The sequence below is a fragment of the Plectropomus leopardus genome, chromosome 19, assembly GCF_008729295.1.
Source record: "Plectropomus leopardus isolate mb chromosome 19, YSFRI_Pleo_2.0, whole genome shotgun sequence".
In the NCBI taxonomy this organism is placed as follows: Eukaryota; Metazoa; Chordata; class Actinopteri; order Perciformes; family Serranidae; genus Plectropomus; species Plectropomus leopardus.
Genome location: NC_056481.1, coordinates 23,692,450 through 23,717,016, shown reverse-complemented (window position 1 = coordinate 23,717,016; position 24,567 = coordinate 23,692,450). Strand labels below are relative to the sequence as shown.

Below are 24,567 nucleotides of genomic sequence, written 5' to 3'. Positions count from 1 at the left end.
AATATTTCTAAAATACACACAATGTGTACTTTTCCAACAAAATAAATCCTAAAATCTGCATTTTTGATTCAGTAATCTCTTGTTTGGCTGCATGACGTCACTCGGTGGGCGTGTCACATGTATAGCGGAAGAGCAGGTGCATCACCAAACCGAGCAGCAACAGCACTATCACAACAACCGTTATCAACGCAAAGGGAACGGCTACTGACACTGCAGATCGGCCTGCAGATCCGTTTTCTGATAGAGAAAGACAAGCTTGAATTTTTTTCGTCTGTCGGGGAGTCTGGAGGCCCGTCGACATGGCTCTGAACCAGAACCACTCGGAGTCCGGCGGAGTCATCATCAACAACAGTGAAAGGTAACGGGAGCAGGTGCAACGGTCTAGCTAGCCGTTACCGTTAACTAGAGGGACAAGTTCCGGGGAGAACGTCACACCAAAGTCAATTAATAAATAAAGACTAAAAATAAAGACTAAAATGTGTCTGTGCTTATTGGTGAAAGTACTTTACATGTCAGGAGTACTTGCAAATTCGATATGTCTATGACTACATCTAAGTGATAACTTTTAGCATCGGTTAGCTTATTTTTCACATAACAAATAGATTGTGTTAGCGGTAGCGAGCACCGTGAAGCAGTCATTCTACTTGTCATTTTATTTGAACAGAGTCCCATATGGTTTATCACACATAAGCCGAATTGAAGATAGTCTCGTAATCAGTGCAAAACGACACCAAATGTACGCGTAAAAGCTAGTTGGCAAATAAGCTGCATTAATTGTTATATAACGCCATGTTTGTTAATGGAATATTCGCGTTGCATCTTAACGGAACCGGGTCTCAGAGTCGTAGCCCAAACATGGCCTTCAACCTGTTATATCATCACTGCAGTCAACCGTAGCAGGCTTCACGTGTGGTTACATAAATGTTTTTTAAACGTTGTGTGTTGACGACTATGCTAACTGTAACGTAGCATTTATGACTGTGCTGTGCTGCTGCATTGCTTACTGTCTCCACCGTCTGCCTTAAGGCCTGCTCTGCTATCAAACGGTTTTTTGTCACATACAGATCAAGTCAGCACATTTTACATGAAATACACTCAATGACATAGTCTTCTAGAACATACTGGAGCTCAGTGATAAACCCATTACAGCTAACCCAGAACCAGTAGTAAGCCCTGTCACTTGATGGCATGTAAGTCCAATCCTTTTACTACAGTACTGTTTACTGCAAGCAACTGATGGGCCATGTTTAGTAACTGGACAGTTGCACAATAACCTGGTGATCTCATTTTTAAGCTGTTGTTGGAGTGTGAGTCATGACAATCCACCAAGACCCAAATAAATAATGTTTTTTCTGTATAATGAAAATATGATGTACAACCCCAATTCCACAAAAGTTGGGATGCTGAGTAAATGAAAACAGAATGCAGTTATTTGTAAATCCTATTTTTAACCTACGTTTAATTGAATACAATTCAAAGACAAGATCTTTAATGTTCCAACTCATAAACTAGGGGTTGACCGATATTAATTACAAATAATCAGCATTGGACCTAAAAAACGAATAAGACCGATACCCGATATTTGGAACCAATATGCATTTATAATAAAATTGAAAATCTTTCTGTCTGTATTTAGGATTTGGAATATAACAAACTCCAACAGAAAACTTTGTTAAAATGCCATCAGCAAATGTTAAATGAAAACTGAGATTTTCAACATCATATACCCTAAGTTCCCAGCAACTTCTTTTATTAAGTCGTGAGAATTTAAATTGAAAATTGAACAAATAAAAATAGCTCCCTGAGGTTTTATAAAGCAAAAGCTCTCCCCATGCTTGCACTTTCTTTGCACTTTTTAATTAATACATTTTTATCAGCGATCAGAGTAAAACACAGACACAGATTATTGACAAAATGCCAAATGTCAACCCCAATAATCGGCCAGGCCAATAATCTTTCGACCCCTAATGCTGAGTAAATAAAAATAGAATGCTATGATTCGCAAATCCCTTTTGACCTACATTTAATACAGTTCAAACATGAGATATTTGTTCAAATTGAAAAACTTCGTTTTTTGTAAATATATGCTCATTCTGAATTCAGTGTTTCCCACACATTCCATAAAAGTAGCAACAGGGGCATGTCTACCACTGTGATACGTCACTTTTTTTTAACAACACTCAGTGTTTGGGAACTAAGGGCAATATTTGTTGAAGTTTTGACAGGGATATTTTTCCCATTCTTGCCTCAAAAACAACTTCAATTGCCCAACAGTCCAGGTTCTGTGTTGTTGTTTGTCATAATGGACCACGCATTTTCAGTAGGAGACAGGAGTTTAGTGCCTTTACTCTTTGACTATGAAGCCATGCTGTCAAAACATGTGCAGAATGTGGCTCATTTTCTTGCTGGAATAAGCAGGAATGTCTCTTAAAAAAGACATTTGAATGATAGCATATGTTGCTCCAAAACCTGTAAGTAAGTACCTTTCAGCATTCATGCTGCCTGTGCTCAATGTTCATTCATGCAGATGCTGGCTTTTGAACTTTGCACTGGTAACAATCTGGGTGGTCCTCTTTAGCCCAGAGGACACAACCCCTGTGATTTCCAAAAACAGTTTGAAATGTGGACTCTTCAGACCACAGCACAGTTTTCCCCTCTGTGACAGTCAAAAGATGAGCTGGAGCTCAGAGAATTTGGCCGAATTTGTTTCTTTATGATGTTAATATTTGCCTCTCCCTTTGTGTCTATTTCTGTCACCAGTGTGTTGATGAACTACGATAACGTGGAGCTGGTTTTCTGTGACGCAGACAGTCTGCCCGAAGCCTTCAGAAAGAGCAAGAAAGGCAGCATCTACCTAACTCCATACAGGGTGAGACACATGACTCAGATGTCTTATTTGTTAATTAGCCACAGCCTCACGATGACGTAAGTGTACAACAGCATGCAGATTCCACTAATAAGCAGATATAGGTTAAAATCTCATATGTTTTATAAGGTAGCAGGGAAAAATCAAGATTTCTTTTTGAGTTGATGTGAGTGATTACATGATGCTATTTGTGGTTATTTTCTCTCAGGTGATCTTTCTGGCCAAAGGTCGCGATGCACTGCAGTCCTTCATGATGCCCTTCTATCTATTAAAGGGCTGTGAGATCAAACAACCTGTACTGGGAGCCAATTATATCAAGGGTACTGTCAACGCAGAGCCTGGAGGTTAGTATATGTGTGCGTGTGTGTGCAGGGACACACTCAGTCTAAAAGCCTTTTGCACTGTTTGCTACCGTATCCGAAATGAATGACATGTTTCTTTGAAACGGTTTGATGGGCGTGTCAAACGTGTTACCCAATCAGACGGGGGGGATGCATAAATGAATGTCGAGTAGATCTTTACTTATTGTACTAAGATGTTTTGTTTACATCTCACACTTTGGTATTGTAAACATACGTTTTCAACCTTCAACTTTGAACCGAAATGAATTAAACCCAGACACATTAAAAGGCCGTGCATGTCAGGTTATTCATTGCACCACTGTTTACTTTTAAACATTTCTTTTGCAGCATTTTTTCGGGGCTGAACGCAGCCAAGGTGTGTCAATCAGGTTATACTTGCACATGATTATACAGTTTGTGCTTGTTAACCCTTTGAAACCTGGATGGACATTAGTTTTCTTGTGCTGCGTTCAGACACCTTTCACAAGCTATTTAACCCATTGAAACATGGCAAATTTTATTTTAAGTTTTTCAAAAATGTGGAAAAAAAGGCAGTGGCCAACTTGGCAAAAAATGTCCCAAGAAACTAGTTAAAGGTGACAAGACCTTAAAAAAGTTTTTAAAAAGAGGGGAGGATTATTAGATAATGATTAAAAAAAAATAGGAGAAAATGTCCAGAAAACTATATTTATGATTATAATAATTTTATACTTGAAATTATGTTACAGAAAAAAATAAAATAAAATAAAATAAAATAAATACATACATTTTTTGGGATCCTCTGCACTGTTTTAGGTCATTTTCCTGCTTTGTTTTTTTGTTTTGTCATTTTTTTAAAACTATTTTTTTATGCTGTTTTTTATTTATTTGTTATTTTTTTATTTTCTCATAACTTTTTTACTGATATTTCCCTCATTTTGGGGCTATGTCCTGTTAAGGTACTTATTGCCATCTCCCTATGTTTTAAAAGAAATCAGACCTATTGGCGAAGGTTTAATTTGTTGAGCACACACTACTAACTACATGGTGTTCTCTCCTCCAGGCGGCTGGGAGGGCAGTGCTACGTTCAAGCTCGTCTTTGCAGCTGGAGGAGCTATCGAGTTTGGCCAGTACATGCTGCAGGTGGCAGCTCAGGGTACGCTAACAAAGCAGCACTAACAGTAGCATAACATTTTTACAGATGTATTGGCAGATTGTCATCCATATTTCTTTATCTTTCATGCTCTCCTGCTTTGTTTTTCGCAGCATCAAGAGGTCAGCCTGTGACCTCTGGCTTTGGCGGATGCCCCTACATGGCCAACGGTGCTTACGCTTACCCTCCTCCCCCTGCTAACGGGATGTACCCTGCTGGACCTCCACCCGGCTATTCCTACACCAACCCTCCTCCACCTGGTGCGGGCTAAAATAATATTCTGTGTTATCGTTGCTTTGATTTTGCAATACAAGTTTCCTGTAAGTCTTGTGCAAGTGTTGAATGTTGTGTCTTCTGCTGTGCAGGTGGATTCTACCCCAACCCTCCAGCGTTTGATGCCTCTGCCGCCTACATACCTCCGCCTCCTTATTCTGCTCCTCTAGGCCAACAGCCCCCACATGACCCAGACCTCCCCTCCTCAGCAGCAGGTGCGTCTCAGACCGATTCCTCACGAGGTGGCGTTCGCTCCACTTCACTCCGAGTCTTAATGCACTGATCAATAATAAATAAAACTGAAAATGTTAGTGATGGCTCTGAGTTGCTTTGGGGAGCCTCTCTTCTAATTTTGTTAAATGTTTTGTATTGCCGTTAGCTGTTATAAGTGTTGTGGTTTTACCTTCTCAGTGATGTCCTATCATGATGATATGATCAAACCATGTTTCGGGCTGCAAACAGGGTACAAAACTAGCACCATCCACCAGCCGAATATTAGTAAAAGTGGCTGGTAGATTTGCTTTATGCACTTGTCAAAAAAACAATGGGAAACTCAAGAGGTGGGGGGAATATTGATACAGCAGAGCACTGTGATATTTTTCTGACAATAATAATAATAATAATACATTTATATAGTACCTTTCGATCATGGAATGCAGCTCAAAGTACTCCTCCTAGAGATAAAAAAGATACATGAAGGCATGGAGAAGAAAATGGCATAAAGTATGCCGATTTTAAGATTAGGAGGGTAAGATAAAACACAAAACACAGATACAAAATCAGAGACAACAGACCAATAAATCACCAGTGAATTAACATCACGTCACAACTGAAAAGAACAGTGGCAGTGGCAATAATTAGGGCTGGGCAATATAAAGATAGACATGAGACTATACATCATCTTACATCTTACATGAACATAAGTTTTTATGATGTTATTTTATTTTGCAAAATTTGACCCTAATTGACCCTAATTGATATGTGTTAGCATGAATTGAGCATAAAACTTGAATTTTGAAACTAAAAGTGAAATAAAAATAAAAGTTCAGCTGAGCAAAGACATTTACTCTGACGTATTTCCAGAAACAGTTCGGATTTTTCCGTATTTAAAGAATTGTAGAAGAAAATTCCTACACATCACATTGTTTCAGCTTTAATACCTCAAGCCACAAAATAATGCCCCCTTAATTTTGCCTACATTTCCTCTCTGCCACCACGTCGCACCACCCGTCGTAGCTCAGGCTTTGATTAGCTTCAGTCACCTCATTTGTCTTGGGGATTAATCGTAAGACCATGTTTAATTAATTTCCCCCTCCCCTGATCTCTGCGTCTCGTTCCCAGCGGAGGCCAAAGCAGCCGAGGCAGCAGCGAGCGCCAGCTGTGCCACGCTGCCTCCGACACATGTGTACCTGCCGCAGGTAAGCTGCCCTCCGTCACTCTGCCGTAAGCCTCATGTTATCTACCACTTTGACATGCTGTGTTAAACAAAGCCTCTTAGACTGGATGTTGTCTCAAACTGTCCTCTGTCCACAGGACAAGCCTCCACCCTACTCCCCTCCAGAAGACAAGAAGAACCAGTAGACCTGCTTGATCCCAACCTCCTCCCTCTCCTCCTCCTCCTCCTCCTCCACCTGTGACCCTCCTGGATCACCTCGTTTCTCATTCCATTAACACGGGAACATCAGGAAGGACAAAGTTTTCCTTTTTAACGTCATTCCCTTTTTTCTCATTCCCTCGCTTTCCCACCTCAGCATATACCTTCAACATTCCCATTAATGATTCATATATGTAACCGGCTTCAGAAGCACCTTTACTTGATGGGAGATAGAGGTATCCGTAGCAATCTTTGAGAGATTGTTGAGGCAAAAGTTGCAAGGATTGTTTTTTTCAGTGTACTAAAACTTTGTAACCTGACTAGCTATTTTAGCATTCTTTGCCTTGCAAGTGTCCCAAAAATCATACCGCCACCCTAAAGTTTAGATTCAGCGATGTTGTGACTCAATTCTAATTTTCTATGACTGTCTATTAAACCCGGCTGAATCTGACAGTAATTATTTGCTATTCTATCCAGAGGCGAGCTGAATGCAGTATTTTATTTTTCTATGATTTGTGTGTACAGGCTTTTAATATGTAGACTTTTCAAAGTGAGATATTTTCTCAAGAACACTAACCTAGAGGTAAAAAAAAAAAAAACACTAGCTTTTGTAAAAGAGGATTGCAGCGTGTGGGTCTGCTTGTTTCAGCGAATGAGAGGACCACAAAGATTAGAGCGGCGTAGAGCCCCCCGCAGCCAATCCCTGATCCTGGATTAGAGCGGCGCGCGAGGGCGACCGCGGCCCGGAGGGGACGCACTGCCAGGAGGGATTATCTTCATAATGTGCAAAGAGCAGAGCCAGTGATGTCACTTCCTGTTTTGTCATGCCTCTGAACATTCGAGAAATGGTCACCGCCAGCCCGCTTCACCTCTCATCCTTCTGATGTACATTTTAAACAGAAACTAACAAGGATTTTCTCACTGTTTCTACTTTCTGTGGTTGTGATCTTAACTCTCTAGTTTGAGGTCAGTCTTCAAAATCTGATCTGAGCACCTCAGTATCTGAGCCTCGACTCTTCCTTCCTCTGTAGTCACTTATCTATATACTGTATCTGTGGCACATCCGTGGCTGATTCTTTGCACTTTCAGAATGCTATGCATCGGGCTCCTGTTTGCTCTGTCATGGCTGTGTGTATAATAATAATAATGACAGTAATAAAGCTCTCTGTATGTATTTCAAACTAATTTATTGAATAATTCATGTAAAATGGCTCAAGTCAGAAAACAAAGCATGATCTCAATTGATGCATGTATGCATTGGATTGGATTTTATTAAATGGATCTCGATTGGTGTGAAACGGAGCTGTTTTTGTGTTTATTTCTACATGTCACACACTGATGGGAATTTGTACACGGCATAGTGCATTAGCATATTTAACATGAACACGTTTCCAGAGTCAGCAGGAGGGGTCGTGTTTAATGTCGTCGGGGCTAAAACAGTCTGGAAATGTGCTTTTCCCTTCTCAGAGTCAGTGGTCGTCCTCTGCACGTCCGGACAACTTGTGCAAATCCACAGCAGTTTCCCCAAAAAATTGACGCATGATGTCCGGAAATACCTCAACATTCCAAAGGTCACAGCTACGCGTTCTTAAGTGCTCATGATTTTTTTTGTTTTTAAAGGCTAAAAGCCCATTATAAACATTTGTACAGTACAACAGATCCCATCACAACACTGTCAGCATCACAGGTTTAAGACTGAACAGGCATTTGTGCATTCAAAGATCCCAAAATGATAAAAATCCATTTTCAGTTCTGTGTTGTCAGTAGTAATGTACAGCCCACAATGATCAGGTTTCACCTACATTGCTTATTATGTAACAGGGGCTCATCAAATGAATTATACTAGTAAACCCTGCAGTGGCTTATTGTGCTGTACGCACCACATCATGAACTGGCTCACATCCTTCTGTGGATTTAATCCCACCAAGACACAAAGTTAGTGATTAAAAAAAAAAAAAAAAAAGTTAATGCGTGCATGAGCATAAATTTTGGCTTTTTTTCTCGAGGCCTATACTTGAACTTTAAGGAATACTTCACTCACAAAATCACCATTTGTATAATAATTTACAATTGGTGAGGAAAATTTGTTCCTTGCATGCCTCATTGGTAAACGAAGAATCCAAAAAAGGCAAACTGAACATGCTCATAGTGTGCTACTCGTAAGTACAAGTGTTTTAAAGGGTAAGCTTTTAGCAAAAATGCAGGTTTGTAAACAGATGTTTTGATATATTTTTGCTGTTGTTGACTTCAAATCATGAAAATTTTTATGTTTTTGGATCGTTCACCACAAATTCAAAGTAACAGTGAGTAATTGATATACATTGATTTTGCAGGTGAAGTACTTTTTAAAGTTTTCAAAAACTAAGTATTACCAGGAGAACTGCCAGATCTTCAAGCAGCTCAGGCGATATGTAAAGTTGGGTTTTAGTAAATTTTGGAACCTATCATCTAACAGCCTGATGACGATAAGCCCCCCGAGGGCGGCCGATACTACAGGCGATCTGGTGTAGTAAGAGGCCATCCCTATCAAGACTTCCTTCCCCGCGTGCCAGTCAACCCGGCTAATCCCTGTAAACAGATACCTGCCTATAAATGCAGATAAATACTTTTAAAAAAGTAATACAAAGCTAAGTTGTCATCAAACATAGCTAATACGTTCAGAGATTGTATTTCTGCCTCTCAGCGCAAATTGTTCAACTCCCACTCGAAAGTCAATACTGCCTGGCCAACAAATGGACTACAAATGGAAACCAGAGAGCTTCCAATACCAAAATCGTGTCCTGTAGTTGCCTACAGAGTCTGCATATGAATGCAGATATCTGTTCATATAGATTATGTTCAGCAGTTCCTCGACAAATGGCTTGTCCGCATTATAAAAAATGTCCCTTTGTCTTTCCTAAACACTTACTCGCTTTTTTTGCAGAGTTTAAGGGTTGAAACAACTCCTTGTTTGTACGCTTAACGTACAGCTGCCAGATGATTAGCTAGGAATGAAAACTGGTAGCCAATGGCAACAAAGGTCACCAATCAGCACCTTTAAAATGCACTGACTTAACCAAAACATCTATTTTTTTTCAATTCATGGGGAAACCAAAGTGCAAAAACAACAGGTTTAGTTTCATGAAAAGTTATGTGCTAGATTATTTCTTCTACTTCCTGTTTTCTCCGCTGGTTGCCATTGGAAAAACATCCTAGCGTTAGAATTAATGAGCTTTAAAGAGGCTGGGATTCAGATTTTGTTATATCTGAGCAGTTTAGCTGAAGCATAAGTTACTCTACAAAGTGGTATTGATCTTCTCATCTAACTCTCAGCAAATAAGCAAATGAGCCAAAAATGATGAACTACTTCTTCAAAGCAGAAAAAGGTCAGGGACAGTAAAAATTGGACATATGTGCAACACAAACTGGCAGTGCAGACTGACATCCTTTTAAGGTATTTTTAAGACCAGCCAAACGGCACTTACTTTAAGACTTAGGGTTAAGGGAAATTATGCAGGAGTAGTCTGTTTAGTTGTAATCCAGCACTCGTACAGCAACACAATGGATACTACTGTACTTATTAGCTCCTCAGATACTCTCTGGTTTCTAACTAATCACTCGGCATACAGCAGCCTGACCTCAGCATGAATGTGGATTTTTTTTTCCCGTACTTACCTGTGAGCCCAGCCACCTAAAATAAATGCGTATTGCCTTGTCGTATAACAAGGTGTAGTGAAAGTACAACGATTGGACATAGCGTTGGAAGAGATTTGTCATGTCGACTTGAAAGCAGACATTGATCTAAACTGAGGGTAATTTCATAGTGCTGTCCTCAAAACAGAACCCGAACGGCCTTCAGGACCACAGTTTGTGACCATTTCCTTAGCTGTTATTGTCATGTGGTATTAATGTGAATAAGCCAAAGCCAGGGGGGACAGTGTTGGGGGGAAGGCTCGTCACAGTCAGTTCATCTGCTTCAAACAATGTAGGAAGGCAGTCATTGTAAAGAAAAAAAAAAGATTTAAAAAACCACTAAAATGTTTAAGGGAGATCCTCTATGTTGAGTCAGCTAGTGCCTATGTTTGATAGTGCTTCTTCTTCGTCTTCACGTGTCTTTGTGCTCACGTGGAGCAGAGGGTGATGCTGACCCCCTCTCCTATCCAGCAGGCGGGGAACAGCTCCTGGCTGAAGGCACAGTGGAAGGCGTGGAGCCTGGTCTGCCCGTCTCCGTAGTAGGTGAGCGTCCCCGCCTCGTAGTCCAGCAGCATGCCGATGCGGCTGTGCTGGGAGTGGCCGGCCAGGGTCTCCCGCCGGCCGTTGTGCCAGGCGCTGAGCTGATGCTCGTCCAGCTGCAGGCTCCAGGACAGTTCGTTCATACCCACCATGCACCTCTTGCCCTTCTCCTTCCTCGGGATGGTCTCGTAGGTTACCTGATAAGAGGCGAGGGAGAGGATGCAGGTGAGCTCTGATGCAGACTCTGACTGTAAACACTGACAGATCAAAGTCCTCAAACTGCTGGCAGCAGAGGACATGCTACATCTGTTTAGACTGCAGGCAAATCAGATTTGTTTCTCTTTGACAGAGACTGTGTGGACTATTATTTGCAAGTCATCAGATTGGATTTATGTCCAGACATCACCAACTCATCTGCATGGGTTACTGTTGCAAAGATGTAAACAGAACGCCCGCTGACTTTGTCTGATGCGGCGATAAGAGGCTGGTATCCCAGTGCTCCCCACATGTGTGGCAGTAGCTGATGGCAGCAAGGGGTGAACGACTGCCTTTTTTTTGTCTTTTAAATGCATGTCTCCTTTTGTATCATTCTGTGTCCCCTTTCTAAATCTGGAGGTTTTTGTGGGTCCATGAATGCAGTGCAGGCAGAGCTCTCCATGAGTTCTTTTTGTCCTCAGCAGCATTTTGTGACTCAGGGGGTGGATAATTAACCTGTTAATCCCTTCAGAGCTGATCAGACTGATAAATGACAGGAGCACCTGCTGCAAGTAAATGCAAACTTTTAGACTCAGCAGACTGAATGGTTATGTTTCACTTTCAATCATCTAAAAATCTGCTGCTCCATCTGAGTCCAGAGTACACTCTGCGCTCCAAGAGTGGTGCGATCAATAACCATACAGTATATATGTCAAAAGCGCTCTTAATAAACAGTCCAGCTCCAAAAATAGATAGTGGCTGCAGATGACTGTTTTTTTAAAAGGTATTTTTTGGCTTTTCTGGACTTCATTTGATAGGACAGCTTAAGAGATGACAGGACATAAGGATGAATGTGGGGATGACATGCAGCAAAGGGCCACCAGTCGGACTTGAACCTGGGACCGCTGTAATGAAGACACACAGACTCTGAGTATAGGGTATGCACTCTTGCAACTGAGCTACCCGGCACCCCAATGGTGGCAGATGTTGTTAATTGTGGCAGACTGCCACAAACAAATGAATGTGTGGGAAACCCTGTATCCATTATGCTCGGTACCTCCATTACTCGGGATTTGACATCATCGCTGTGTCGCATTGCAAGTGACGCAAAAGACACTTTGGAATTTTTTCTTTTGCTGTCCAGAGTTTTTCAAATCAATCTCAGTAAACACATTCAGGATGGCAGTTTGAACAAGGCCATCCGGGGACCAAAATCTCATGTAAATCCATCCTATGGTTGTTGAGATACTTCAGTTTGGTGAACCAACAGACTGACATTGCCATCCATACAGCCCAATTATTCATGAAAAAATCTTATGCCAAGGTCATCCAAAATGACTGTGGTGCTTTGTGAAAGTAAAATTTGTTTTTGGAAGATTTGTCTGTGGCAGGCAAGGATTACTTGCAAAATCCTTTTTTATTGCACTGTTTAACTGCCTCAGTTATAAACTCTTTTATCTTTGAAGTTTGTCAGACTTTGCCTGTTTCCATTCTCAGTGACCATCTGTCAGTCAAATCAAAGCTAACTCTTGGCTCCAACTCAAAGTAAAATGATTTTTCTTGTAACAGCTGTTCACAGTTCCTTCCAGATACTGTGTAAAAGAATCAAATCATGATTCCTGTTCAAATGTTCCTGAATATCAGAACTTTCATGAATGACTCTCAGAAAGAACAGCATGCGTGGTACATTACCCCGAGGTATGCCCAAGGCTTGGACACCTCCAGCTCCCAGTAGTGCTGTCCGTGTGTGAAGCCTTGAAAGCAGAGCACCTGCCAGGTGTGATCGAAGCGGAATTCGTGGGCTGGGACAAGGCGTGGCCCGGAGGTCAGGTGCTCTGCCCTCCGGTTCTCCTGGGAAAGAAACAGGTGCCCGTTGGCCGTACGAGGGTCGAAGGTCAGAGAGCATCGGTCTGCGATGAAGAGGAAAGAAATCAGATTGGTCACTGGAATAAAGTGTTCTTTGTGACCTTTGCTGTCTTCATCTCTGACTGCTATAAGTTAAAGCCATCCAAGCACCCCTTGCTGCTGTTTTGCAAATTAATTACATTCAAAAGAAGCAGTTAATCAGGTAAATACTTGGGACAAAAACGGTCTAAAATGTTAGAATAGACTTACAAGCACTGAGGCCCTCCTTCCCACCAGGGTGGCACGGAGCAGCCGGGCTGGGAACCACAGCTAGGACCGGCCTCTTATCCTGAGGAGAACCTGGGGACCGATAGAACACGGCACAAAGATTTGGGAAATAAACTGTTGGCAAATCAAGCTGAAATACTGAAAGAGGGGAATATCGTTCTCTAGGTTATGTTACCATCTTTGTCTGGACCCATAGCGGCGCTCACAGCTTTCTCCAGGTCCTCACACACCAGCTTGGAGACTCGGGACAGGACATCTGTGACGCTGTTTAATCGATCTTGAAGGTTTGACGAAACATCGGTGGGAATATCTTTGAAACGTGGAACTTCTATGACCATTGATTCCTGTTAGGAGACATGAATTTAAAAGACGACCGTGATGATTTGGCATTTGATGATTTTCTTCCTCTCTCGTGTTTGTAAACGGGGGAAATCTGAGTGTTTCTTCTGGGTTCAACAGTCACATTACATTCTTTCCATTTAAAGGAATGTTTGGCCATTTTAAACCTTTAACCCATTTTTCTGACTAATAGGGAAAACATGTTTTGAAATATGTCCAGTTTTGAGCGAGAGGGCAGCAGCAGGGTGCAATTTAACCACTCAGGGAATAATGCACCCTCAATATATGTATATTGTTTCTGTCAACTTTGACTGAAGTGTATTGTACAATGATAAAATGACAGATTATTTAAATGGAGTCTGGTGGGTTTGGTGATGGTTTCTCTTTAGAGAAACATGGTCCACTTTCATAGAATTCACTCTCATTCTCATCTTTTTCATAAATACTATCGCAAATCTCTTCCCTCTGAATTAACTACTCTTTCAACTTTAGATATCTGGACTAAAATAGGTGATGTGTTGATAACTCAGGTTATTTTGAACAGAATAAGTGCCTTAAAAGGTGACATTGTTGAGGAGATGGTTTTTCACTTGCTAAATGAAGATTTACACATCTTATTTTCTGTATTTAAATTTGTGTGAATATGTACATTTTTATATGTGTATATGCTTCACCTGCCTATTTTTCCATTTCATTTATTTATATGGACAAAACACATTAATCACCATTTGTGAAAATGTGCCAGTGGTTAGCCAGCTGGCTCATTTTCAACTGCAGTCCTTTGGCAAGAAACATTTAAAATACATACCTATATATTTTGTTTTTTACACATGTATGCATGTCTGTATATGTATATGCAGTACAATTTTATACTAGGTATATTATTTTGTGGTTCAAATTGTGATAACAATTATAGTGTATTATTTACTTTTACTTTCTCGAAATATATATTTTTCATATTTCAACTGTTATCGTTGTTGTCAGCATTATTATATTTGTAATCTCATTCTTTTAATTTCTTATTACTATTATTATTTTACCTATTTATTTAGTTATTTATTTGTTCCCCTATTTATGTACTTTTTGGGGGTCTGGGGAGGGAGAGATATGAGTTTGAATGTTACTATTTATAATTATATACACTGAAAAAAAAAAAATTACGTTTTTAAAAAGGGTCTTTCTCTGTAGGGGCCCTTACCATAATGTTGTAAGACACTTAGAGTAATGATTTGAGCCTGTCAGTGGCAAAAACAAACACTTGCAAAAAGTGGATGTGAAGTGACCATGCGAGCGTGCCCCTAATTGTTACATTGCATCCCGTTTCTCAATGTTGGACCAATTTCAAAAATTGTTGTTTGCATAGTCACTTACAAACAAAAACATGGAAAAATCAGGGCCAGGTTGAAAAATACCAAACTTACTCTTTGAGTCAAATAAACGACAGTGTAAATGCAGGGGTACAAACCTTGATGAGCTCTGTATCAGGGAGGTTATGTACAGCTGCGATCTGTCCCTGGCTCTCTTGGAGTATCTGGGAGCGCTCCTGGAGTTCGGCTACCCGTGCCTCCGCCTCGGAGATGGCAGTTTCTTTCTGCGCCTCGATAAAGTGCTCTGTAGCCTGCTGCTTCTCAGCCAGTATTCTGATCAGCGTGGAGAACTTGGCGCTTACCCAGCTGGAAGTCTGCTGAAGAGTCACCTGTTGAATGGAAAATGTAGAATTTGGGAACACATGGTTAATGGTTTTCAGTCTTTGTTCTTTGCCTTTGTAATTCTGCTACAGTAACAGCAAGCTTCAACTGCAGCTTCGTCAGTTAAGACCTGAAAATTTCTTATTTCATTTACAAGTCTCTGAGGATATGTAGGAAGCATAATGATTGCCTGGTTTCAGATAAAAATTTGGCCCTAACTATGAGACAGCTGCAAGAAGTGGTGAGCTGTGCCAGTGTGGTTAGTCAACGAGAAATAATACTGAAAAACACAGTCTTAAAGGGACAGTTCACCTCAAAATTAAAAATATATGTTTTTTCTTTTACCTGTAGTGCTATTTATCAGTCTGCATTGTTTTGGTGTGAGTTGCAGAGTGATGGAGATATCGACTGTAGAGATGTCTGACTGCTATCCAATATAATAAAAGTAGAGGGCACTCAGCTTGTGGTGCTCAAAGTGACAAAAAATTAATCTGAAAAACTCAACAGCAACGTCTCTTTCCAGAAATCATGACCCATCGACTCAAGATAATCCACAGATCTTGTTGTGAGCAGCTTTATTTTGGACCTATTTTCTTTTTTTATCTAGACTGATAAATAGCACTTGTTTGAAGCATAGTGACACATCTCTCCTTCTTTAAAAAGGGGAAATTCTTAATTATTACCTTAGCTTGATTGATATTCTCAGCCAATTCATTTATACTTTTCTGCGTCTCTTCAGTGAGTTTCCCCACCTCCTTGCTCTTCCTTTCCAGTAGCAGCTGTAAAAAAAAAAAACAACACTTCAAATAGAGACACAAATGATGCATTTTCCATAGTCATGCTGGAATACAGTGGACAGTGTTATAACTGGAATGGCAATCTATGCTTCAAAACCATGGAAGCAACTGTAATGACACTGTGTTACTGTACCTCTTGACTTTCCCTTTCTGCCTCCAACATAACCTTTTCGTGGTTTGCACATTCAGAAATGCCACACTCGCAGCACACGGACATTTTGTCCTGCCTGCAGTAGTAAACCAGAGGCTTTTTATGGCGGTCACACAGCAGCATGGCTCTTGCCCCGTCGCTTCCCCTCATGATTGCCTCTCTGCAGGAGGGGCCGATGTTGTTTGCAGCCTCAGTCAAGACCGACAAGGACACATTACGCCTGAGAACGGGCCTGGTGTCAAACTCCTGGTTGCAGAATGGGCACTGAGGTCCGATGTCAGACTTGCTCTTGGTGTCCCAGTGAGTGGTGATGCATATTTGACAGAAGGTGTGACCGCAGGGGATGGTTACGGGGACCCGGAAACGCTCCAGGCATATGGCGCAGGTCAGGTTTGGATTTTGAGACTCCATCTCTGAAGGAAGAGAAGACATCTCTGTGGGGGGAAAAAAAAAGAAAAGAGAGAAAATAGTTATGATGTGATAGAACAACATATTAATGTGTCATATCTGTAACACACTGTGACATTAATATAGTTTAACACCGTGACCTGTCTGTTGTAATTACGAGGTTACAAGGAATAGTAATAGCAATTTTTCAGTGGGGTTGGATATATATATAGTATATATATATATATATATATATATATATATTTTATGGTGGGATTCAAAAAAAAATTGTTGCTGAGGAGTCCACAGCTGTAAATTTCTTAGCTCCCATGTCAAACTCCAGCCTATTTCTCCAAAACTGGTGGCGTGCTGACTGACTTCTACTGCTGCTAACATACTGTCTATGGATAAATAACCCACACAACCCCACTTCAAAAATTCTAAACTGTTCCTTTAATATCATATTGTAAGCCCTTCATATAAACATAGCTCAAGAGGGCAGAAAAAAAGACTTATTTATTCTCCCATTTTTTGTTATTGCCGGTTATCAGACTGTGCAACAGCAAAGCCGCTGTCTAACAGCAATACACGGCTGAGCTCAAATGATAACCACACATTAACTTAGCCAAGTGGAAGGAGAAGCTAACGTTAGCTAATGTTAGCCTGACATCAAGTCACGTTATTTAGGATTCTCTGGGACAAATAATGGTCAAAATATTAAACCCGGTTGACGGTTTGACTGTAAAATAGCTAACATTTATACACGCAACACTGTGAACAACACAAATCGTCAAAATATTTATCCTTACCACTCCAGCAGATACATTCGTTTACTGCATCTGTGTGAATATCGTCTGATGAAGCTTCCCTGATGACGTCAGACGTAAAATTGACGCCTTCACGTGCTGCCGGGGGGAAAAAAAAGCACAAAACAAAAGCCACATATAAACCAACTGGAGTATTTTATTTGTAACAATGATATTCACTGTTTTCCGTTATTCATTTGCTGCAATTTAATATTACAATGCATGAAATTTGGTTTAACAATATCTAATAATAACTCACAAATCAAAGAGTATAACGTTATATTTCAAACGCGATAGGTGTGTGTTAAATGAAAGAAAACATATTCTATGCGTTACCGTTTTTGTCTGCCAGTAGACTACATTTACTCATTACTACAGGATAAAAAAAAGTTAAACGTTTTTTCTACTTTCGAATTTGTACACAAGTTAATTTACAGAAATACATAAATATACATTGACAAAAAAGCAAAATTCGAAAAAATAAAAAGCAAACAAGAAATAGCATTCACGTTACATACCGCGATAGTTTATGTTTCATGTGTCATATAATAACCGTTCAATGATTTAATAACTGATTCTTTACATCAGATGATATCATACCATAAGTTAATAAAGTACTTTGTTGCTGAAATTCATTGATAAAATGCAGGAAAGTCGGTTTAGTTTATGACTTTTTTTATGAATATGGAATTGAAAAGTATAAGTATAGAATGAAACCAATCAGATTTATTTCAACATTTATCTTATCTTTTTCGAGTTTCTTTTCTTTTCTTTAAAAAAAAGTTGGCAACGTTCTGGTGTATAGACTAAATATTACAAAAGTCCAAAATAACAAATTCTTACCATAAGTTAATATAGTACTATGTTGCAGAAATGTATCAATAAAACGCAGGAAGTCGGTTTAGTTTCTGACCCTTTTTTTCTTATGAATATGGATTTCTTTTTAAATACTAAAGTTATATGTTAAACAACTTCAATCTTATCTTGATTTAAGAAGAGCATTACATCAGTCATATTTATGTTGTAAGTATAGCATTAACAAACATTTATTTCAACATTTCTCTTATTTTTAGAAAGTTGGCAACATCAATTCAAACTGCTCTGGTTTACTGGCTATGAATGGAAAAATAAGTAAGAAATACATTCTCTCTCCCAGTCCACAAAATCTCATTCATAATCAGTATTCAGCGTCATTCCAACACAAGCTTTACATAATAAATGTAATGTGTATTATTGTATAAGAAAGACCAACAAACATCTAGATGGAGGGGAAGTAACATAACTTATTTTGTTGGTAAGTTTTTTTTGTTACAGCAACTATCGTTTAATATATTGGTTACTCCTGTATGAATAATTTACACGCAATCTTAAAATTAAAAGGTACATGTATCTACAGCCTGACTGTTTTTGCTTTTTCTCGGCCACCGTAGCTTCTGGAAAGAAAAAAAAAAAAAAAATCATTCCAAGATGGCGCTGCGCTCGGTTTGCGCCGCTGCCTTGCTCACTGGGAAGGATTTAGGGGTCAATAATGTGAGGACGCTTGTCACAAACAGGTATTGAAACGTTATTGCTAAATGATGTTGTATTTACATGTTGGAAATTCGTGCTTGTGCTCCAGTACCGCATGTTTGTTGTGTATGTTAGGTTCTGTCCGGTAGAAGCAGCCCGCCGCTGCATGCTCTCCTCCTGTGGAGAATAAAGTCCACAGAAAAATATCAACTTTTAATATTAACTAAGTGGTGACGTGGTGGGAAAAAGGAGACATTTCTAAGGAACAACATCTCGAAAATAGTAGCCTAACAGTGTCAGTACAGACGGACAGTAATGTTGTGTATTTATAAGGACAAATTTGAGGACGCTTACATTGCTATTTTATAATTTTACTACTTATTACTACAAATATTAGAATTTTTATTCCACTATATCATTTATCTGGTAACTTTAGTTGCCAAACCCACTTAGGATTATTAATACATTGCAATGTACAAATCATTTAAAGTCATTAAATTTAGCTCTATCTTTATCATCTGGAACATTAATCCTTTGAGACCTGAATCAGTTTTTCTGATGCCTTTCATATACATTTCAAAAACATGAAAAAAAAAGCAATAAGAAAAAAATGGGTTAAAGGTGACAAAAAAACAAGATAAATAAAAAGAAAAAATAAATATTTTAAAAAGAGAGAGAAGAGGAAAATTAAAAGTTCTAAAAAAAACCTATAAATATGGGCACGTTTATATTTAAGATTATACATTTAAAATGATATTACAGGGTATATGTTTGTATGTTTGTTATATATATATATATATATATATAATATTTTATTTTAGATATTAAGAGATTAATTGTTGTTTTTTACTTTTGCTAATTTTCCCATAATTTTCTAACTGTTTATTCCCTTTTTCTGGTAAATTTTGGGTCATTTCTTGTTATGTTTCTCATTGCCCTCTTCCTATGCTTTTGAAAGAAATCACTTAGGTTTCAAAGGGTTAAAGGAATGAATACATTCTGCATCAATAATTATAGTATATACCTTTTTTTTTCTTAAATGGGCCATTCAACAAAATGAGTATTTTTACTTTTGGTTCTTTAAGTGTAATAAAATGAGTCACATTTTAAATGCAGAACTTAATTTGCAACATTTAGTATTTCTGCAGTGTGGTTCAGTTCAACTTTTACTTAAAGGTGTAGTTCACCCCAAAATCAAAAATACGTATTTTTCCTCATACCCGTAGTGCTATTTATCAGTCTAGTTTGTTTTGGTGTGTTTCTGAGTGTTGGAGATATCAGCCGTAGAGACGTCTGACTTCTCTCAGCTTGTGATGCTCAAAAGGACAAATAAATTACACTACAGGTTAGAGGATAAATGCATGTTTTAGTATGGGATGAACTGTCTCTTTAAGGAAAAAGTGACCGTTTTGTAACTAACTCATTATTGGGGCTGTTTCCACATGACAGCATTCCTCTGCAGACGGGTCCGTCCTTTGGGTCCAATGCCAAATGCAGAGATTGACTATAAAAATCTGAAGTCATTGGAGAAGTATCGCAGCTATGAACCTTACTACAAACAAGCTCAGGCGGCGAACAAAAAAACAGTTTGGTGGAAGACCTACAGGAGCTACGTGGAAAAAGCTGACCCCGAGCATGGTGAGCATGAGACGGTGTGAGGAAACTGTGGCTAAATGATCGGTAAATTTCACAGTTTGAATGATTCTTAATGTTGTTGCAGGGGAAGAGCGAGTGGACATTGGACTGCCGTACTATGCACCCAGTCGAGAGGAGAGGAAGAGGAGGCAGGTGATGAGGGACAACAAGAAGAACGCTGAGCTGGAGAGGGCTTTACGTCTGCGCACTTGTAAGCTCCTACACACTCACCATAAAGGTATTAACCGAGCTTTTAACTGATGAGCGAACTGTTTCACTTTTCTATCTTTATTTAAACAGTTAAGATCCCTCTGGATCGAGTGCAGGAAGTCTGGGAGAAGGAAAACGCTCTATTTCATATAAAGAGACTTGCAGACCACTACGCGGTCTTCAGAGATCTCTTCCCCATGGCATACTTTCTGCCTCAAGTCTTACTCCGGGTCTGCTACGGCCAAGACAACAGTGGTCAAGTGTATTATGGGAATCGGCTGACACCGACAGAAGTACGTAGAAGGACCGGAAGTGTCCTAATCTCACCTATAATTTATATTCTAAGGCTCAATTCCACCACTTTCTTTCTGCCTCCACCGCATCCTGCATTCCAAACATCTTTATTATACTCACTTTTCTGCTCTGTACTCACCTCTATATGTCTTCCCTGACTGTATTTTTTTGCCCTGTCTTTGCTGTGCGCGTCTCTCCAGGCAGCGTCTGTCCCTCAAATCAGCTTTGATGCAGAGGAGGACTCCCTGTGGACACTTCTGCTCACCTGTCCAGGTCTGCATCAGCTAACACAGGATGCCACAAGATTGTGATAGTCAGCAGGCATCTACACTGCCTTTAAGAAATGAATCAATACAATATGCAATGCAATATAATAAGAATAATATTTGATTGTTTTTTATTTTATTTTATTTTATTTTTGTTGGTAGTTGATTGATTGGTGAATGTATTTTTATTGTCTTTTATTGTTAATGTATTTGTATTTTTGTATTACCATTAACATTTTTTTTTAAATTTGTTCACTTATTTATTTCATTGATTACTATAATTACAATTAATTTTTATCACTTTGGTTAGATTTTCTTGGACCCCGGGAAGACTAGCTTGTCGCCTAGGTGTCAGCTAATGGGGATCCTTATAATAAACAAATAAATTAAATGAAATAACAGATTCTCAGCGTTAACAGATGGCCTAAAATAATGTATCTTCTTTTTCAGATGAGCATCTTCTGGATAATGAGGCAGAATACATCCACTGGCTGGTGTGAGTACTTAAAGTCAACTATGCTTTTATTTATAAAGCATAATTGAAGACAACGCAAACTGACCAAGTTGTTTTTTTTCATTAGGGTTTAAAAATACAGTTAAATAATTGACGTACATGCGTTACAGTTTCACTTTTGTCAATTTGTGTATAAGTGGGCATTTCAGTTCAAATGAAAGGAACTACAACATTTAAAGCATTTAATATAGCAGCTTACTGCTGTTTATTATGTTAAGATATGGTGGTGTGATGGCATCCAGAGCAATAGGCCTGGGGGGATATGTAATATTTCATTAAGAGAAACCGCAGACTGACCTCTGGTGGTGCGTGCTGTGCACTACATACAATGTTATTAGATAGAGGATTGCCGTTTGTAAGTGCAGTTTTTTAAAAAATAAGCACTACAGCCTTGAATGATCTGTGTGTCTGTAGAGGGAACATACCAGGAGGAGCGGTGCAGGCCGGAGAGGAGCTGTGTCACTACCTGCCCCCGTTCCCTGCCAAAGGGACAGGCTTCCACCGCTACATTTATGTCCTCTTCAAGCAGGACGCACCAGTCAACTTCCAGGAGGATGTCAGACCGTCGCCATGGTGAGCACTACACTTAATACACAGACAGGAAGCTGATGCTCTCAGTATTATTTGCATCATTAACATATACTTGTACAATACTTACTTTTTGTGATGCTTCATCCATGTAATTCATCCAAGTGTGTAAGAAGTAACTTTTTACACAAATCAACCTTATTTTTTTAAACTGCCAATGATTGTAAGCATTTGCCCCTCCCCAGCCACTCTCTGGCGGATCGCACATTCAAGACCGTGGATTTCTACAGAAAGCACCAGGACAAAATAACACCTGCAGGCTTGGCCTTCTTCCAAAGCCACTGGGATGAATCTGTCACCGATACCTTTCACAACACACTCAGTGAGTCACACTAATGCTCACAAACACAGCACAAGTTTGGTCTTTTGACGTCATATTAGCATTTCTTGATTTTAGGACAAAAAGATTGTTTTTGTCTTTCAATAATGAATTCTAACTATTGCATCTTCTCCCTGCAGACATGAAGGAGCCGGTGTTTGAGTTTATCCGACCTCCAGTGTACCACCCCCCACAGGTCAAATACCCTCACCGACAGCCGCTACGCTACCTGGACAGATACCGAGATGGAAAGGAGCACACCTATGGAATATATTGATCATGAGACGCACGCTCACGGAGCTGAAAATACACAACTATTTGCAAATGTGGAGTCATGTCCGACATATTTATGTTAAAAAAAATAAAGCATTTTTCAACTGTGCTGAGACTGCATTATGTTTACGCTGTCAAGGTTATATTTTTGGTCTTATAGGATCATATGTTAGTTTGTTAGATGGAAACACACAGCAGAATATTTCACATATTTCAATACAATTTAATGTGGTGGACATCATGGCTTTTTTTTCTTCGCAGTCTCAGAGATGTCAGTTTAGGTGGCAACCTCATATTAATTAGGAATGGAGTTACAGGCTCATATTTGTCAAACTGCCAAAAGAGACATTTTGAAATGAAAGGGGAATTCCACTTTGTTTTCACACCAAAGTTTGTTTACAGTTCTTGGGAAGTACTACTTTTTTGCTTGGCTGGAATTCCTTAACTTTCACTTCCACTTAAACTGCCTGCTCTTTTCTACACTTTGACACTAAAAACATGCCAAGTTTAGAGGAAGATTTCTTGTGTAGATTTTTGTAAATTCTCCTCTCTTTTGGAAAATTCTGCATTATTGTAAACAACAACATCACAGTTTTTGGTGTCAAGCAGGTTAATGCTAATTTTCCATCATGCAGCCCTTAACCCCTTGACCTCTAAGCAAGCTGACTTGATTTCTTTCAAAAAGACCCCGAAATTAGCAAGAAATTAGTAAAAAGTACAAGCAATGTATGTACCAGAAAATTAGTTTTAAAAAAGTTTAAGTCAACAAAGAAATGACAGTTTTAAAAGTGCTTAAAAATTACAATAATTCTGTCATATGATTTTAAATATGTAATCGTGATAATTAAAATTATAGGTTTTCCCTATATTATTTTTAATTTTTCCTAGACATTTTCCCGTGCTTTTTAAAAATCATTTTCTAAATCTACTAAATTCTTGTTATTCGTGGAACATTTCCAAGTTACTGATTGCCTGTTTTCCCATGTTTTTGAGAGATACTGTACCAATTTGCTCGGGATTCAAAGGTTAAAACACTTGTGAAAGGCAGGTGAAAGCAGCACAAGAAAAGGGGTTTTGCTTCAAGTTTCAAAGGGTTCAAAACATAAGGATACAACATAATGACATTGTATGGTAATGTGTCACGAAAATGAAATCTCAGATAGATTGATGCAGTCTGCACTGACATTCATTAAAGTTAAGGGTTATCCACCTTTCCAGGACTTTTTAAAAAGTCAACAAAGTTGTTCTTGGCTCCAGTTTAGAACGGCTGCTATGTATTTTGCAAACCACCAGGTGCCACTGTGCTACCTGATTGTAAGGTCTCGCAGCTTCAATTTTTTTTTTGCGCAGAAAAAAAAGGCCTCAAAGCTACATATAGCTTCATCCACCCATCACTACACATTAGTACATGGAGGTTGGAAATAAATGAGAACTAAATACCAGCAAGTGTGTAACAATATTACAAACAGTAATAATAAAAACAATTAGCAGCAGTATGTAAGTATCTAAAAATTATAAGATGTATATAGATGATGTATAATGTGTTTAGCATGTAGTGTGCAAAAAAATAGAAATAACAATCAATTAGCACTAATATGTAAGTATTTCAAATTATAAATATGTATAATGTGTGTAAAAACACATACATTTGTGCCATATGCTATCATGCATTTTTTGCGCTTAACATTATGAATGTAACAGTTTTGTTTGCACAGTGTATTTTAGACTTATTGAAGGAGCTGAGCTGGAAATTCCAAGATTAAACAAAAATACACACTCTTGCCCTAAGTTATGCCATATGCATGAACGCAGCCAAAATTATATATAAAAAAAGAGGATATAAAGTGGGTAAAATGTGCCACAAACAAATTATGTGAATCACATAAATACATTACATTATATACATTACATGCATTTAATCATCTGATCAGTTGTATTTTGTTTGTCACAGGAAGGGCTGAATGTCACCTGACTCTATATATCAAGAGAGACAATTAGAGCTGATGAGCAGCAGCTGTGCCAGCTGCATGATGGTTTTAAAGCTG

The 24,567-nt window shown here is 39.0% G+C and overlaps 3 protein-coding genes across 3 annotated transcripts; 2 read left to right on the top strand and 1 right to left on the bottom strand.

Annotated features, from left to right (window-relative positions):
* Positions 1 to 144: 144 nt before the first annotated feature.
* wbp2 (WW domain binding protein 2) lies at positions 145 to 7,722 on the top strand. The gene is made up of 8 exons (XM_042508606.1): positions 145 to 358; positions 2,761 to 2,869; positions 3,075 to 3,210; positions 4,250 to 4,342; positions 4,453 to 4,599; positions 4,705 to 4,827; positions 5,954 to 6,030; positions 6,146 to 7,722. Exons 1-8 carry the CDS (start codon positions 300 to 302, stop codon positions 6,191 to 6,193), a joined length of 792 nt encoding a protein of 263 aa, XP_042364540.1. The 5' UTR covers positions 145 to 299; the 3' UTR covers positions 6,194 to 7,722.
* A 775-nt stretch (positions 7,723 to 8,497) lies between these two features.
* Positions 8,498 to 16,973, bottom strand: trim65 (tripartite motif containing 65). Its single transcript, XM_042507917.1, has 8 exons — positions 16,918 to 16,973; positions 15,704 to 16,155; positions 15,457 to 15,552; positions 14,551 to 14,781; positions 12,922 to 13,090; positions 12,729 to 12,818; positions 12,306 to 12,523; positions 8,498 to 10,615 (listed from the first exon to the last, which is right to left on the bottom strand). The coding sequence occupies exons 2-8, from the start codon at positions 16,151 to 16,153 to the stop codon at positions 10,307 to 10,309; spliced, it is 1,563 nt and encodes a 520-aa protein (XP_042363851.1). The 5' UTR covers positions 16,154 to 16,155; positions 16,918 to 16,973; the 3' UTR covers positions 8,498 to 10,306.
* A 1,408-nt stretch (positions 16,974 to 18,381) lies between these two features.
* mrpl38 (mitochondrial ribosomal protein L38) lies at positions 18,382 to 22,631 on the top strand. Its single transcript, XM_042508084.1, has 9 exons — positions 18,382 to 18,462; positions 19,869 to 20,061; positions 20,144 to 20,269; positions 20,359 to 20,561; positions 20,763 to 20,835; positions 21,279 to 21,324; positions 21,757 to 21,915; positions 22,116 to 22,252; positions 22,390 to 22,631. Exons 1-9 carry the CDS (start codon positions 18,382 to 18,384, stop codon positions 22,524 to 22,526), a joined length of 1,155 nt encoding a protein of 384 aa, XP_042364018.1. The 3' UTR covers positions 22,527 to 22,631.
* Positions 22,632 to 24,567: the final 1,936 nt, after the last annotated feature.

Coding starts and splice junctions, on each gene's coding strand:
- wbp2 (XM_042508606.1), top strand. CDS start 300: ATGGCTCTGAACCAGAACCACTCGGAGTCCGGCGGAGTCATCATCAAC. Junction 359..2,760: donor ATCATCAACAACAGTGAAAG/GTAACGGGAGCA, acceptor TTCTGTCACCAG/TGTGTTGATGAACTACGATA. Junction 3,211..4,249: donor TGTCAACGCAGAGCCTGGAG/GTTAGTATATGT, acceptor TCTCTCCTCCAG/GCGGCTGGGAGGGCAGTGCT.
- trim65 (XM_042507917.1), bottom strand. CDS start 16,153: ATGTCTTCTCTTCCTTCAGAGATGGAGTCTCAAAATCCAAACCTGACC. Junction 12,524..12,728: donor GAAGGAGGGCCTCAGTGCTT/GTAAGTCTATTC, acceptor TCTTCATCGCAG/ACCGATGCTCTCTGACCTTC. Junction 10,616..12,305: donor AGCCTTGGGCATACCTCGGG/GTAATGTACCAC, acceptor GCCTCTTATCAG/GTAACCTACGAGACCATCCC.
- mrpl38 (XM_042508084.1), top strand. CDS start 18,382: ATGGCGCTGCGCTCGGTTTGCGCCGCTGCCTTGCTCACTGGGAAGGAT. Junction 20,062..20,143: donor AAAAGCTGACCCCGAGCATG/GTGAGCATGAGA, acceptor ATGTTGTTGCAG/GGGAAGAGCGAGTGGACATT. Junction 20,836..21,278: donor ACTTCTGCTCACCTGTCCAG/GTCTGCATCAGC, acceptor CTTCTTTTTCAG/ATGAGCATCTTCTGGATAAT.